Source organism: Sceloporus undulatus, chromosome 7 (genome assembly GCF_019175285.1).
Source record: "Sceloporus undulatus isolate JIND9_A2432 ecotype Alabama chromosome 7, SceUnd_v1.1, whole genome shotgun sequence".
In the NCBI taxonomy this organism is placed as follows: domain Eukaryota; kingdom Metazoa; phylum Chordata; class Lepidosauria; order Squamata; family Phrynosomatidae; genus Sceloporus; species Sceloporus undulatus.
In genome coordinates, this window is record NC_056528.1 from 7,828,044 (window position 1) to 7,844,710 (window position 16,667).

The following is a 16,667-nucleotide window of genomic DNA, read 5'->3' on the forward strand; positions in this document are numbered from 1 at the left end:
CTGCTTCTCTGCTAAGACTAGACCTTGCTGCCACCGATCCTCACCCCAGAACATGGAAAAGTGCTTTAAAGACACACATGGACAATAACAAAATCCTACAATTCCACAAATCCTTAACCTAGGATGAACAAACCTGTATGCATTAATCAATACAAATGTTCCATAGTCTAGGCCAGTGCTACTCAAAATGGGGGTCCATAGACCAGCGCTGGCCCATGAGTCACTGCCCTGCTGGTCCATGACTAGTTTCCAGGAAGCTATGGCTGCCATTGTATACCAGTCTTTGTTATTGTTGCATACTTTCAAGTGGTTTCTGACTTATGGTGACGACACAGCAAACCTATCCTGGGGATTTCTTGGCACATTTATTCAGAGGGGGTTTGTCATTACCATCCTCTGAAACTGAGAGTGTCCAAGGTGAGCCAGTAAGTTTCCATGGCAGAGCGGGGATTTGATCCTTGGTCTCCAGAGTCATAGTCCAATGGCTCCTCTCCTACATTGGACCTACACTGAGTTACTTTACACATACTTAGCTATGTAGAAGAATTGCTACATAGCTATTCCGAGTGAATTGTGGAGATGTGTATCAGAGTGCCAGCAAGCACCAGCAGGCTCTACCAATGGATGTTGACAATCCAATGGCTGACAAGCATTGAAAGTGCCTGATGTGCATCAGTTCCAATGCGCCAAGATCACTTTGCTGGCTTCTCGACACAGAAGTGTCATGGCAGCTCCTTGCCAAACATGTTGCAAAGCTGCTCTGAAGTCTACTTACCGCAGACCTAGGGTGCATCTACACTGTAGAAACAATGCAGTTTGACACCACTTTACACGCTGTAGCTCCTTTCTATGAGATCTGCAGTTTTATAAGGTCTTTAGTTTTCTCTGCCAAAGGGTACTGGAGCATCACCGAAAAGTAAATCTCAGGATTTATGGGATGGAGCCATGGCAGTTAAACTGGAGTCAGACTGCATTATTTCTACAGTGTAGGGAGCCGGCATGGCATAGTTTGAGCATTGGACTACAACTCTAGAGACCAAGGTTCGAATCCCAACTCGGTCATGAAACTCACAGTGTGACCTTGGGCAAGTCACACTCTCTCAGCCTTGGAGGAAGGCAATGGCAAATCTTGCTGAGAAAAACCTATGATAGGTGCACCTTCGGGTCACCATAAGTCGGAAACGACTTGAAGGCACACAACCACAAACAATACGGTGCAACCATAGATGTCAGTCCCACACTGAATTATAGCCAACACTTGTAGATTAATAAAATTAATCATTAGCATTATTAGCATTTGCTGATATGTTAATAATATGCCACAAATATGATACCAATCACCACATATTGGAAAGTCAACCTATTGGTCAGTCCCACCAGATCGCTTAAGAAGCCCTCTTCTAAGAGTCAGTGGAAAATACATTTCCACACTTTTCCTTATTGGCTAAAGCAAGTTGAGATATTTTCTCAACTGTGTGCACTTTTAGCCAATCCGGCTGAAACATGCCACAACAAGCCCAACGGATCTTTGTATTTCTGCGGCATGGTATGCAAACAAGTCTTGAGAGGTGCAGAAGGGGTAACTACAGTGAGTACTCGGAAGCCAATGATCTTTATTTCCCCCCATCCTATGTGCTAACCTAAGCACTACTGGCCACAGACCGCATGACATCCCCATCCCTTTAAAAAAATTATTGGATTTTCAAAGTATAATTACAAAGAGAGAAAGGAATGATATAGAGCATAACTGTGGGCTAGGCATATATATCAATGCAAATGGAACTTATTCCAAGAATGCATATTCTTGAAGTCAATACAACGCATGTTCAAGTACAGCTAAAGCAGTAGAGGATGGAAACGTAGAAACTTTCTGAACTTGGAGTATCAGTTTCCAGTATCTAAAAATCTCACTTCTAGTATCCCTTATCCAGATACTGAAATCTGAAGTACTCCAAAATTCAAAACTTTATGAGCTACAAGATAAGTAGCGCTGTACATACCTGTTGTATATTTACAAGACTGGGGAGCAATGCTGCTGGATCGAGACATAAGGATCAGTGAAATGGCAGGAATTGGTGCCTCCTGACATTTCACAGAACTTCAGTTTCTTATAGCTCATTAGGTACATGCAAATATCAATATTCCCAAATTTGAAACGATCCAAAATATGAAACACTTCTGGTCCCATGCATTTTGTATAAGGGTTACTCCACCCGTAGTAAAGAAGAAGAAAGAAGAAAGAAGCAGTAGTAGCGGTAATGATAGTAGTAGTAGTAGCAGTAGTAGTTGGGTTTCACTTAGGAAGAATGGCAAGAATTTTTTGCAGTTTTTACTCTGCATTCACACATGTCAAAGTGTTTTAGGAAATTGTGATGCACAGTAATACGTGTAGGTTTGTGTTAAAATCATGCATTATTGTGAGCCTTACACACACACACACACACACACACACACACACACACACACAGTGTGCCTGCGTTATACGTGGGCGTGCTTTATGTGAACTTGAGCGTACGCGCTCAAGCCGCAGGGAGTGCATGGGGCACAAGGGGCGGTGCGTCCCATTCAAATGAATGGAGCGTGTGCCATGGCGCCCCGCATGCTCCCATGCTCCCGCGCTGCCACGCGCAAGCCCCATTCAAATGAATGGGGCTTGAGCATAGGCGGAATTCGCCTTACATGGGGGGTCCAGAACGGATCCCCCGTGTAAGGCAAGGGCCCACTGTATGTATGTGTGTGTGTATATATATATGTTGTAATCCCGCCTTGATCCACAGGGAAAGATGGGAAATATAAACTATTATTATTATTATTATTATTATTATTATTATTATTATTATTATATTTTGCACCCTCCCCTTCCCTCAAGCACTGTCTTCAGGGATCTTTGTCATCTCCAGCACAAAAGCTGCCATCTTGCACACACAAAAAGCACATGGCTATCTGGAAGCTGGTGGGGTTTTTTTTGTGCAGGAGACCCATGTGTATTTCTGAGCAGAATGATTTCCCCAAACACTTTCGGACGTGCAAATAATCTGCAGGAACCGAAGAGCAATATTTATTTTCTCTGCGGCGGGGAGAAAATGGCAGAAACAATTTGGCCTCACTTGCGAGGATGAAGTAGTCAAATATTTACACCTTTAATATCCAATAATGGCTGATAGACCAATTCCTTGCTCTTTTATAAACATGCACGGCAGCAGCCGTCAAGCAAATTCCATAGTTTATCTATGCGCCGTGTGAGGAAGCACTTCCTTTTATTCGGTCGTGAATGTCCACCATTCAGCTTCCTTGGATAGCCCTGGTTCTAGTATTGTTAAGAGAAGGAGTAAAAAACATAAGCCCTGCGAAGCCGAAGGCTTTCATGGCCGACATCCATAGTTTGTTGTGGGTTTTTCGGGTTCTGTGGCCATGTTCTAGAAGAGTTTATTCCTGACGTTTCGCCAACATCTGTGGCTGGCATCTTCAGAGAATGCCACACAATCTTTGACCATGTCGACCATGTCCATACCATGAATGCTACACCTCTCAAACTTCAGGTTAGAGCTCCCACAACAACAACAACAACAACAACAACAACATTTAATTCTAGCGCTCCTTTCCCTACATATCGAGGGGGGTTACAATACATCACTCCTCCAGGTTGAGGGACGGAGGAATCTGTGCACAAATGTTGCACATGACTCAGACACCAGGGTTCGATTTCCTGCTTGGCCAAGAAACCCAATGGATGCCCTTAGGCAAGTCATATATTCTCAGCCTCAGGATAAGGCAACGGCAAACCTCTCCGACAAAATCTTGCCAAGAAAACCCCATGATGAGTTCGCCTAAAGGTTGCCATAAGTTGGAAACGACTTGAAGGCACAACAACAACAACAAAGTTATAGAAAACGTATCTATGCGGCACAAGAGATCTTCTAGGCAACCAAAGAGAGTGATCTGCCTTATGTCAAAGATGGGCTTTGGCAAAAGAGGACTTCATAAGGAGGAGGATTTAAGCACAGAAAAGCTTAAAGGCCGTGAGTCATCTTGGCGCCTCCATCCAGGCAGAGGAAAAAATGTGCCGAGAGAGGAGACAGACCACAGCCTCTCGAGTTTATTAAGTACTTTCATAAAGTCCTGGTCTGCATCCAAGTGCTAGTCCCAACCAGAGTAGACCTACTGGATCTATCGTCGAGCAAATGAGCCACAGCTTTTGGAAACCCCATTGGTTCAATGGGTCTACTCTGGCGCCTGGATTTAGGCCGTTCTGTGGAGAGACAGGAACACGGGGAGCAATTGCCCGGTGTCAAGATGGAGCATTGGTTCCAACCTCATAAAACAAGTGTGCTCCTCAGCTTGGCATGTGATCTTTGGAGGAGATATCCCTGCTTCTGAATCGGAGCATTCTTTGGGTTTCTTCCCACAGATCCTGCCCAAATGTACCCACACGGGAAATTAATTTGTCGTGGATGGAGAAAGGATCTCCTTTAATTCCTCCTCACCCACCATCTCAAATAGGAATGGAAAACACAGGCAAACCATCAGGGTTTGGAAAAGGCAGATTGGGCTCAGGTGCTTTACTGTTCTGAGGTTGTCCATTGTAACCTCACCAACATCTTATTTGTTCTGTAGCGGATAAACTCCCAAAACTCAGACCACAATGGCTGTGCTCAGGATGCTGTGGAGGTTTGCCAACAACCCTTGGCTTCAAAGTCCCCCTCCTTCTTCCATGCACACTCTTGGAAAGACACCGGCAGGTGCTCACGAAAGGCCTGGTGTCCCCCGGCATGGATTTAGTGACAAGTGACCACCCACCAGGGATGAGTTTTTGATTTCATATTCTTTGTGGAGAGCCCCTATGCACACACACTTCCATATACACACACATACACAAGTGCAGCCCTCCCACCTCCTCCGCAAAGCCTGTCTAAGCAAGCCCCAGGCTCGGGTTGAACCCCAGTGCCAAAAAAGCAGACTCCTTCGGCTTAATGGACTGTTTATAGAGTCTGCTTTTACAGGGAGGATGGGTAACCTAATCCCAGCCTCGGCCGTTTCTTTCGACTGTTCTGGGAGGTTTCAGCTGTGATTCAATTGTTGGCAAAGTCCCACGGCCCATAAACTATTATGGAGAGCCCAATATGTCTCTTCTCTGGAAGGAAAGCCCCGGGGTACAGAAAAATGCACTCTTTTAAAGGCCACACAACCATCCTGATCCAGGGAGGTGGGTGTCAACGGCAGTAACTTGCCACGAATTGGAACCAAGAAGGGAGAAAAGAGCCCCTGTTCAACCCACTTCAATGTCCCTTTCCTTCCTCTTTCCAAAATGTCCCATGTAGGGAAACTGGCATCTGGATTAGCTGTTCAGTCCCTGAGGTTGCTGCCACACTGCAGAACTAATGCAGTTTGACACCACTTTAACTGCCATAGAGTTTGTTGTGGCCCCAGAGCTCTCGGAAAGAGGAGGCGAAATGTCACACCAAATGACCAGTCCCCAAATTCCATAGCATTGAGTTATGGAAGTTATGTCAGTGTCAAACTGCATTAATTCTGCCTTGTAGATGTAGCCCATATGAGTCGGTACCTCGGGGTGTAGCCATATTGCAGAATTAAAGTAGTTTGGTACCACTTTAATTTCCCATGACTCTATATTACAGAATTGTCGCATTTGTAGTTGGGTGAGACATTCATCCTGGTCTGTCAAAGGAGTTTATCAGACAAGGGAAATTGGAAGTATAATCCAATGGCAATCCGAACGCAATCATGGAGTTTCACGTTACTGCATGATAGACTACCACATGCAATTTCGTACAATGGGAAGTCAGTCTAAATGCAATCATGGGGTTTCACATTGCATGAGAGCTGATCACACACAATTTCGGGCAAGGGCATGTTATTTTTGGGCAATGGGAAGCCAGTTGGAACGCAATTTGTATTCATGTAAATTCGCCGAACTAGTGAATTCACGTAAATGCATTCTGGCCCCACTTTCTTTTCATTCGAAATTAAGAGAAATTCCTCCTGTGTGATAAACTCCAAAGAGCTTTTTTCTAATCTCTCTTTTTTTCTACATATATGTGCATATCATCTGTATATAGTCTTATTTTTTATGGTTTTAACATTTTAGGATTTTTTAACTCTTTGAATACGTACTTTTTAAAAACCCTTTTATCTTTTGAACTGCATGTTATACTTGGAATGAGTGATGTGTTTTAATGCTCTGCTAGTTTAATTCTATTTCAAAGCCCACTTGTCCAAGTGTTTAACTGTATTCTTTTTTATTATTATTAATGGTAAACTGCTTTGTATCCCAAGGATACAAAGAGTAGGATATGAATAAATATAGAGGAGGAGGAAGTTTTCCTGCAGTCACAAAAATAGGGAGACATTGGTGTACAATATAGTTTCTTGTGGGTTTTTTGGGCTCTGTGGCCATGTTCTAGAAGAGTTTATTCCTGACGTTTCACCAGTATCTGTGGCTGGCTTCTTCAGAGAATGCTTCAGCATTATATATACCCCACTCTCTTCCATGCCATCATTCTCTGAAGATGCCAGCCACAGATGCTGGCGAAACGTCAGGAACAAACTCTTCTAGAACATGGCCACAGAGCCCAAAAAACCCACAAAAAATATGGATGCCGACCACGAAAGCCTTCGACTTCACACTGGTGTAAGAGTTTCTTAAATGGGAGAGAAACAGTTGAAGAGCAGGAGGAGGAATCAAAGGAAAAGCAAAACTAGCTGGAATCTGGGGGCACTATTCACAGTTACGCAGGTGGCAATAAGAGCTGTGGCATAGGTCTATGTCTATGTACATTCTGCATGGAAGAGTGGATCCAAGGACCTAAAAGTCTACCTGGAGGACAAGACCCTTGGTGAGATTCAACACAGCAGCAAGGGAAGGAAGGAAGGAAGGAAGGAAGGAAGGAAGGAAGGAAGGAAGGAATAGTAAGAATACTTCCTGACAGTAAGGGCTGTTCGACAGTGGAACAAACTCCCTCGGAGTGTTGTGGAGTCTCCTTCTTTGGAGGTCTTGAAGCTTTGATTTGGATTTCCTGCATGGCAGAATGGGGTTGGACTGGATGGCCCCTGCGGTCTCTTCCAACTCTATGATTCTATGATTCTATGGATGCAACAATGCATTACTGGAGAAGAGATCTTGACCATGCTGTGATTTTGCTTGGCCACTTATGTCCCATCTCTGGAATGCTGGAGGTTATGGAGCTTCTCCAGGTGAACCGATGGAGAGATACAAGGCAACATTTCCTTGGGCTAAACTCTGGATTCCATAGCCTATAATGCTTTACTAGATCCCAGCTCCCAAAGATCATGCTCATGATGAATCACAATGACCTCCTGCACCATATTTATCACACTTAACCCCCCAAAAGCAGGTTGTGTCCCCTCTCCTTTGTTCTTGCCTCCCATGGGAAAGAGAACCGTAATCTCTACATCCCCAGATTCATTTTTCACCTCCTACGATAGCTACCGGCTTTCAACAGATTTCTGTTTGTCTAAGCTCAGATTTAATTTTTCACACCGGGTTATTATTATTATTTTAAAAAAATGAAAAAAGAAAAGGAAAAAGAAATATTGACTCTAATTGATTTTTTTAATTAAAAATCCCATTTAGATATTAAACAATTTTCTCCCTGTAATTATTGCTTGGAGCATCTGAAGTTCCACTGCCCTGAATTAAAGGTTGTCAGTGTCCTCATTTGCCAGCGTTCTTCAAGGTCGATATAAACCTATTATACTGTTATAGGGGAAAATTTGTATATAGGATTTTTAGATGTTTTAAAACACTAATTATATCAACAGGTTTCCCGGCTTGCTAAGACAGCATCTCCGAACCCAAACTGCTTCAGGTAACAGCTCCGATCATCCCCACCCACTGCAGGCAATGTCCAGGCTCTCTGGGGATGATGGGTTTTGGAGTAGGGAGACACTGGATTACGAAAGACTGTGATAAAATGGAACCCCTAGTGCTGGGCCAAAGCTAGCAAAATGAAATTCAACATGGAGAAATGTAAGGTACTGCACTTAGGGTGGAAAAATGAAATGCAGAGATATAGGATCATGAGGGATACCTGGTTTAAGGAGACTACATGTAAAAGGGATCTAAGAGTCCAAGTAGACCACAAGTTGAACATGGGTTAACAGTGCGATGCGGCAGCTAACAAGGCCAATGCGATTTTAGGCTGCATCAATAGAAGTATAGTATCTAGATCAATGGAAGTAATAGTGCCACTCTGTTCTGCTCTGGTCAGGCCCCACTGGGAATACTGTCTCCAGTTCTGGGCACCACAATTTAAAAAGGATGTTGAGAAACTGGAGCCATGTGTCCAGAGGAGGGCGACCAAAATGGTGAAAGGTCTGGAAACTATGAAGCCTTATGAGGGATGACTTAGGGATCTGGGGATGTTTAGCCTGGAGAAGGGAAAGTTAAGAGGTGATATAATAACCCTGTTTAAATATCTGAAGGGATGTCACATTGAGGAGGGAGCAAGCTTATTTTCTGCTGTTCCAGAGAACAGGACACAGGGCGATGGATGCAAGCTCCAGGAAAAGAAATTCCAGCTCAACATTAGGAGGAACTTCCTGACAGTAAGGGCTGTTTGACAGTGGAAGATGCTCCCTTGGATATTTCGGTGGAGCCTCCTTCCTTGGAGGTCTTTAAACAGCAGCTGGATTGCCATCTGTCAATGGGGATGCTTTGATTGAGAATTCCTGCATGGCGAAAAGGGTTGGACTGGATGGCCCTTGGGGTCTCTTCCAACTCTATGATTCCATGATTCTGTGATTCTATCTATATTCACTCTCTTTTTCCCCCAATTTCCCGAACAAAGGAATTGCCAATCTCTCCCACTGCTCACATGCCTTATAACAGAGAACATTTTTCCATGGCTTAGCCCAAATCTGTCTTCTTTGTGCACCCCTTGGTGGATTTATATTTTAAAAATATGCTATTTCGCTCTCTTCTTCATGACATGCTTTTAAACCCTTTGGAAGCGGGAGGAGGGAGAAATGTCAACATGCTTTGTTTTTACCCCAGCCTCGACAGCCCCAGATCTGTCTGCCTTCCCTTCTGAAAAAATTGTCACTTTGGGGATCTTTTGTCACAGTCGGGAAGGTAGCCTGCCTGACAAGATGCCAAGCAAGGTCATGGAGGAGACTGGATGAGGGGCAAGCCTTCTTCCGCCGGCATTCGACGCAGGTTGAGTCAGAAAACCTGTCTTGGGCTGCAGTCCTTGAAACCACGCTTTATGAGGAATGACTAAAACCAGGTCTGCATGTGCCAAAAGGTCTGTTTTCTCCCCTGTTCTGGAATCATTTTGTTTGGACAATGCACAGCCCAAACCCTGGTTCTGGTGCAAGCCGTTTGGACCAAGTCCATCACATCCTGCACCACAACCAGGGAATAACATACTTCAAGTCATTTCTGACTTCTGGCGACCCTAAGGTGGACCTATTATGGACTTTATCACTTGGGGGAAATTGGACAGTTAACCATATCTGGGGTCATTCAAGGTATTTCACATAATTTCACAAAAGATTTTCAAAGAATGTCGCACCCAAACAGGAATAGCTGAATTTGGAAATAATATCGAATTTATAAATCCTTTTCCACTGCGAATTCGAAGTCAATTTGCATTTGTGTTAGTATGAAATGCATCTCTAGTTTGGCCATGGGATTATTGTTGGCCATGGGGTCCTGTCCTCCCTTGGCATGTGCAAATATGCAAATTCGAAATCAAGAAGCCGATAGGTACATACTTATGTGATGCGTTCATTCGCATTCGCACTGCTTTCTCTTTCGGATAGATGCTGTGTTCGTCTGTGTGTGTGATAAATTACTATGTAATTTCTTGCATTTTGTGGATTCCCCCCTTTCCTTCTTCTTTCGGGACGGTGATACATTCCTCCATGTGAAAAAGTCCATAGGGTTTTCCTGCAAAGATTTGTTCCGAGGAGGTTTGTCATTGCCTTCCCCAGTAGCCGACCATGGAGTTGTGCTGGAGAGCCTAGAACAGTGATGGCGAACATATGGCACGCGTGCCAGAGGTGGCACTCAGAGCCCTCTCTGTGGGTACATGTGCCATCGCCCCAGCACAGAGTTTGCCAGAGTTTGTTACTAGAAAGCCAGAGGGACATGGCACTTTGCAATAAATAAGTGGGTTTTGGGTTGCAGTTTGGGCACTTGGCCACTAAAAGGTCCACCATCACTGACCTAGAAGTTCCTAGAGAAAGCACTTCTCTAGGCATTTGTAGGTCCTCCAGCATGATTCTGTTATCAATCTTTGGCAGATGTTGACCATAGATTTGCACTGAAGGACCTGGAGATTCCTAGGGAGGTGTTATCTTAGGACAACTTGATTAAAGAACAAGCTCACCTTCCATAAAGGGCTCCGTCTTTAAAACCCGAATATGTGCAACGAAGAAACATTTAGCTTCAATATTTCAGCTGATGTCTGCTGTTTTTGCAATTGTTGTTTTGGAAACCAAACCAAAAACAGATCCGTGGGCTCCATTGCGTACCCTGCCTTGCTACAACTGGAGAAGAGAAAATTGTGACCGAACCCAGGTTGGTTCTACGTTTGGACGCAGCGAGAAAATCGCATGCCTAAAATGCTTTTGTCTTCCTTGGACGTTAACATTTCACCATTTTTACGCAGCAAGGAGAGATCTCCCATGTTGCATCCCCAACTCGCCTTTGAAAGCATTGAGGAGATTCAAATGCACACCACGCATTGCACTCCTTTGGCTTCGTTTCCAGCTACAGATCTCAAAGTGCACCAACTCTCTTGCAAGAAAGGCATCTCTGTCAGGCATCTAAATTAATCATCTTCACCATCATCACTTATTTTGATTTTATTTATTTATATCCAACCTTTTTCCCGGCCCAAGTATTGAAGGAACTTAAAACAAGAACAGATGAAATTCCACATTGTTAAGAGATGCAAAAGTTAAAACAGAACCACACTTGAAATAGAATTCAATAAATAGAATGCCCACTAAAAACAGCAATAGCAACAAATACCGACATTACAGCATCCTATTAAAAGACCATTCACTGTCAAAGGCCTGTGGAAACACAACAGTCACCAACGGCATTCAGACTGCAGAAATAATCCAGTTTAATGGTCATGGCTCACTGCTATGGAATTCTGGAAATTGTAGTTTGTTGCGGCACCGGAGCTCTCTGGCAGAAAAGGCCAAATGTCCCACAAGACTACAGCTTGCCATCACCAACATGCCACCAGCACCATGCCCATCTTGCAAGCTTGGAGAAGGCAACCTTTCACCACTGGCACTCATTTCAGGATGAAGATTCTCCAGACAAGCAACACCTTGCATGGCACACAGGTTGCCCTTGGTTGGCACAAGAATACTGCCCAAGGATCTGATCCAGAAACCAATTCTCTTATTCGGATCTTCTGATCGAATAATGCAAGTATTGTCACAAGCTGAAGACCAAACACGCTCCAAAAGGAAGTAAACGTTTTCTCCTGTCAATTGCCAAACGCTGCCAATTTACATTCCTTGCACATTTGTTTTCACACATATTCAAGCATTATTTTGCAAAAGCTATCAAATTACCCCCAGGATGAAATAAAACCCATCACTGAATGCCAAAGACAAAATATATACCATCTAGTAAATATGTCAATATTGCATTGGTAAGTGGAGAATGGCATTAACATTAGCCAAAGCAAATTTCGAGATCCGAAGCAGATAAGACAGAGGAAATCCGATCACAACTGAGCATCCCAGTTGTATAAATAAGAAGCCATGATGGAACGGGGTCTCCAAATTTGGATCCTGCTTTCGTGGTGGGCAGAAAAGGAAAGACGTAACGGACTGGCAAGACAAATGCACAGCCTTAACCAAACATTGCTTCTCTGAACAAATGTGCAGCTCACTGTATAGATTTGTAAGTAAAAATAATGGACGATATGAGACAGTTGAGAGTTCATTCATTAGATTTGTATACCATTGGAGCTAAGAATTTGGGCAACTCTATGAAACAGAATCAAGTCAGAATAGAAAGTAACATGGCCCTGAACTAGGGAGCTTTATGTAGCCTACGGTCGGCGTCCAAGCTTCTAGGAAATGGTTGCTGTGCAGTCCCATCCCCAAATCCTCAACCACCACAAAGTATGTCATCATTTTGGACAATTTCGATGGTGCACGAGAGCGGTGCATGCCCATTGACACATGCATTCATATTCCCCTCTGGCCTCTCCTCAACCCAGCTAGTCTTCTCCTTCCTTCCTTGCTTTCTCCTTGCAAGCCCTTGCTATCTCTCCAAACCAAACCAGGATGCCCAGGGCTCCTGCCAAGCGTCCAATGGGGACTTGAAGTGTGTCAGAGCTTGCCAAAACATCTGGATGTTAATCTGGAGAGCCTGGCCAGGGTTTGGTACTGGCCACAAAGTGCCCACGTTTCACAGGAATTTCATCAGGTTTTGTCAATACAGTCGGCCCTCCATATGCATGGATTACTTTAGCCACAGATTCAAGCATCCGCTGCTTGAAAACATATATATATTCCAAAAAAGCAAACCTTGATCTTGCCATTTTATATAAGGGGCACCATTTTACTCTGCCATTGTATTTAATGGGACTTCAGCATCCATGGATTTTGGTATCCATAGAGGGTCCTGGAACCAAACTTCAGCGGATACCAAGGGCCTCCTGTTTTCCCAAACTGTCTCTATGGGGCTGCTTAGGAACAAGACAGAGGTGTTTAGCCTCTTCAAAGAGGATTTTTCTCATTTCGATGGGAGAAGAGTGGGAAGGAGATCTAGTATGGCGTAATGGTTTGTATGCTGGACTACAACTCTAAAGATCAGGGTTCGATTCCCTGTTGCACCATGGAAACTCACCAGATGCCCATGGAGGAGTCACACATTCTCAGCCCTAGAAATCCCCTTTGATAGGTTCACCTTAGACTAGAGTCACCATAAATCAGAAACGACTTGAAAACAGACAGCAACAACAAAGGCTGGGAGGGGAGAGGGTGCATAATGTTTCCCTCTATGCGCAGAATCTCAGTCACGCACAAACACACAAAAGCAGTCGGTATTAGTTCCACAATGGACAAAAGAGAGGAAAAATAACCCAAGTACCATAGCATGGAGAGCCAGCATGGTGCAGTGCTTTGAGTATTGAACTACAACACTGAAGATCAGGGTTCAATTCTCCGATCAGCCATGGAAACCCAATGGGTGACCTTAGGCGAGTTACATACTCTCAGTCCCAGAAAACCCCATGATAGGGTTTGCCTTAGGGTCACCAAAAGTCTCAACATCCTCTCCTTCAGCACAACCCCTCTGATCAAAATAATAAATCCATTATTACTGATCAAAAGAATATATTACTCTCCCACTCCCCTGACCATGCCACCTATTTTAAAGTGAAGCAAAGAGATTGTGAGAATCAGCCACAGATTTTGAGCATCATGTGCAGCACAGTCCTTTGAAACAGAGGAATCTAAAGCCATGGATTCTGCACAGTTGCCCATCCAGCCAAGCCAACCCATTGCTTTTCTTCTTCTTTTGCACACACTGCCCGATACCCAGGAGATCCACAAATATGTAAAACCCTGAGTATTGTGATAACAAATTCCACTCACAAATCAGCTCTCCCCGAGAAAGAGGAGGAAGAAAAGATTTGTTGGCTGCGGTTGGTGCCAGTTTGCCACAAGGTACCTAGGGAAGCTGAGAAGAAAGGTCCATAAGGGCAGACAAAGGAGATGATGTTCCCCACCAACATTGGGTGGCTAGGAGACTTTAATGCAGACTTTCCACAGAAGCAAAGTGGAGCAAGTCTCCAGACTCTTGCAAATGCTTCAGAAGGAGGCCCATCCAGACCTATGGTTGCCAAAAAACTGGATGGGTGCCTTGGTACCTTCTTGAGCACCTCCATCCAAGGTGGTGCCTTCTATGATCACTGGTCCCACATCCAACAGGTGAAGGAGAGAGGGACGAGAAAGCTTCTACTACTGAGGAAGGACCTCAAAATGCTCCATCTGCCATTCTGCAGGGAATGTCCGCTTCTGCTGGTCAGGGGAGACAACCCATTCTCCCCACCAAGACAGATTAGAGCTGAAGATATGTGCCACCTTCTATATCATACCTGCTGGTCAGTGGGGGCAACCCATTTTCTCATCAAGCCATCTGAGGCCATGATCCCTTTTCTACATCATACTTATCGGTCAGTGAAGACAACCCATTCACCCCACCAAACCAGATAAGAGTTATGATCCCCTTTCTACATTACATGTGCTGATCAGGGAGGGCAACCCATGCTCCCCAACAAGACAGACGAAACCTGAGGCTATGGCCCCTTTCTATACCACAACTGCAGATCAGCAGAGGCAACCTTCACTGCCACCTTAAATCCCATTTTGGGAGAAACGCAAAATATAAATCTAAGGAATGAAAAATAGTTTATAAATAAATAAAATAAATTATAAATGAATAAACATAAATAAACAAATAGAACCCATCTTCCTCACCAAGATGGATCAGCGATGTGGTTGGAAGCCCCTTTCGACATCATGGCTCCTTCGCTCCTCCAAGCCAGATCTGAGCTGAAGCTGGGAGCCCCTTTCAACATCATACTTGCTGAGACTAGGAGTCCATCCCAACATCATACCTGATGGTCAGAGAGGACACCTCTTTCTTCCCACCAGGCCAAGTCACTGAATCACAAGAACTCATTCCCAACCCATTTCTGCCAGTTAGTGAGGGCAGTCCATACAACCTGAGACCTGGCTGGATGACACCTTTGCAATGGGACCACTGCGCCATCATTCAGGGCAAGTAAGTGAAGGCAAGCTCCATTTGCAAGAGCCCTCCATTCCTCCCTCAGACCTGTGGACCAACAAAGGCAAACCCCTTCTCTCTTCACACTCTTGAGGACTCAGACAACATTCTTCACTCCCACACCTTTACACACCACCAGCATGGCCTAGTGGTTTGAGCATTGGGCTGCGACTCTGGAGACCTGACTTCCAATTCCCCTAGGTGTCCTTGACCATGTGACATCCTCTCAGTCTCAGGGGAAGACCATGGCAAACCTCCTCTGAACAAACCCTGCCAAGAAAACCCTAGGATAGGGTTGCCCTAAGTAGGAAAGGACTTGAAGGTCCCCAATCCATGCATGGAGAGACACCAAGTCTGTTGGCCATCTGTCAGGGGTGCTTTGATGAGGTCTTCCTGCATGGCAGAAGAGAGCTGGACTGGAGTCTGGAGGTCTCTTCCAACTCTAGGATTCTACTATTCAGTGAAAGATGTTGATGGTGAGGAAGATGTTGACTTTCCTACATGGCAAAATGGGTTTGGGCTGGATGGTCCTTCCAACTCTAGGATTCTACAATTCTATGGAAGCTATTGATGGTGATGAAGATGTTGACCTTCCCACATGACAGAATGAAATTTGGATTGGATGGCCCTGGAGGTGTCTTCCAGCAATAGGATTCTACTATTCTGTGGAAGCTGCTGACAGTGAGGAAGATGTTGATCTTTCTACATGGCAGAATAGGATTTGGACTGGTTGGCCCTTCCAACTCTAGGATCCTACTATCCTGTGGAAGCTGTTGGTGGTGAGGAAGATGCCTTTCTACAGAGCAGAATGGGATTTGGACTGGATGGTCCTTCCAACTCGAGGATTCTACTATTCTGTGGAAGCTGTTGATGGTGATGAAGAGGTTGATATTCCTACATGGCAGAATGGGGTTTGGACTAGATGGCCCTTCCAACTCTACGATTCTATGAAGCTGGGGCCTGGAGTCCAGGAATGGGAGCCCATTCTCCCTGCCTTCCAGCCTTCCTCCATCCCTCATCCCCAAAGCCTAGGGAGAGCATGGTGGCCCTCTCCATCCACGCAGCCCTTGTCTCAGCTCCACCATGGAAGGCCCAGGGAGAGGTCCACCTCCTCCAGCCACATTGCATTCCCTCCCTTCCCAGGAGGCCTTCCAGAGGGGATCGGAAGGGAGTCTCCAAGGCTTCCAGGGATGGAGAGGCATAAGGGGAAGAGGCCTTTCTTTCCCTGCTGGGAGCATCTCTCTCTCTCTCTCTCTCCTTGCTGGGACTCACCTTCCAGGGCTTCGGCGGAGGGCAGCATCCTCAGCGCCATCAGCAACAAAAGCCTGCGATGGAGGAGCAGCGATGGCAGCAGCAGCAGCAGCCCCGGCGGGGGCCCCATGGCCAAGGCGACTCCCAGGCAGCGAGGACAACGATGCTAGGCGGCCATGGAGGCCCAGCCAAAGAGCCGAGCCGAGGAGCAGGGCAAGCCCAGCCCGGCCTCCAGGCCCCCGGCTGGGCTCCAGAGCCAGCCCGCCTCCAGAGCTCCAAGGAGAAGCCCAGCAGAGAGAGGAGAAAAGGAAGAGGAAGGAAAGGAGGAGAAGGAGGAGGAGGAGGAGGAGAGAGATGATGATGATGATGAAGATGAAGAGGATGGAGGCGGAGGAAGGGAAGAGGAGGGAAAGAACAGAAAGGAAAGGAGGATGGAGGAAGAGGATGAGCAGGAAAGGAATTGAAAGAAAAGAGAGAGGAGGAAGAGGTAGGTGATGAAGAAGAGGAGGAGGATGGAGGAAAAGAAAGAGGGGAGGAGGGGGAGAAGAAAAACAAGAGGAAGGGGAGAAGGAGGAGGAGGAAGGAGAAGAGAAAGAGGAGGATG

The 16,667-nt window shown here is 45.3% G+C and overlaps 1 protein-coding gene across 7 annotated transcripts in view; it reads right to left on the reverse strand.

The window, feature by feature from the left end:
- Nucleotides 1–16,384, reverse strand: part of EPHB2 (EPH receptor B2) — a 106,004-nt gene extending 89,620 nt beyond the window's left edge. For all 7 annotated transcript variants that reach the window (XM_042479626.1, XM_042479625.1, XM_042479624.1 and 4 more), the window contains exon 1: nucleotides 16,085–16,384. In XM_042479626.1, the coding sequence (XP_042335560.1) occupies nucleotides 16,085–16,193 (109 nt within the window). In that variant the 5' untranslated portion in view covers nucleotides 16,194–16,384. The remainder of the gene's footprint in view (nucleotides 1–16,084) is intronic.
- Nucleotides 16,385–16,667: the final 283 nt, after the last annotated feature.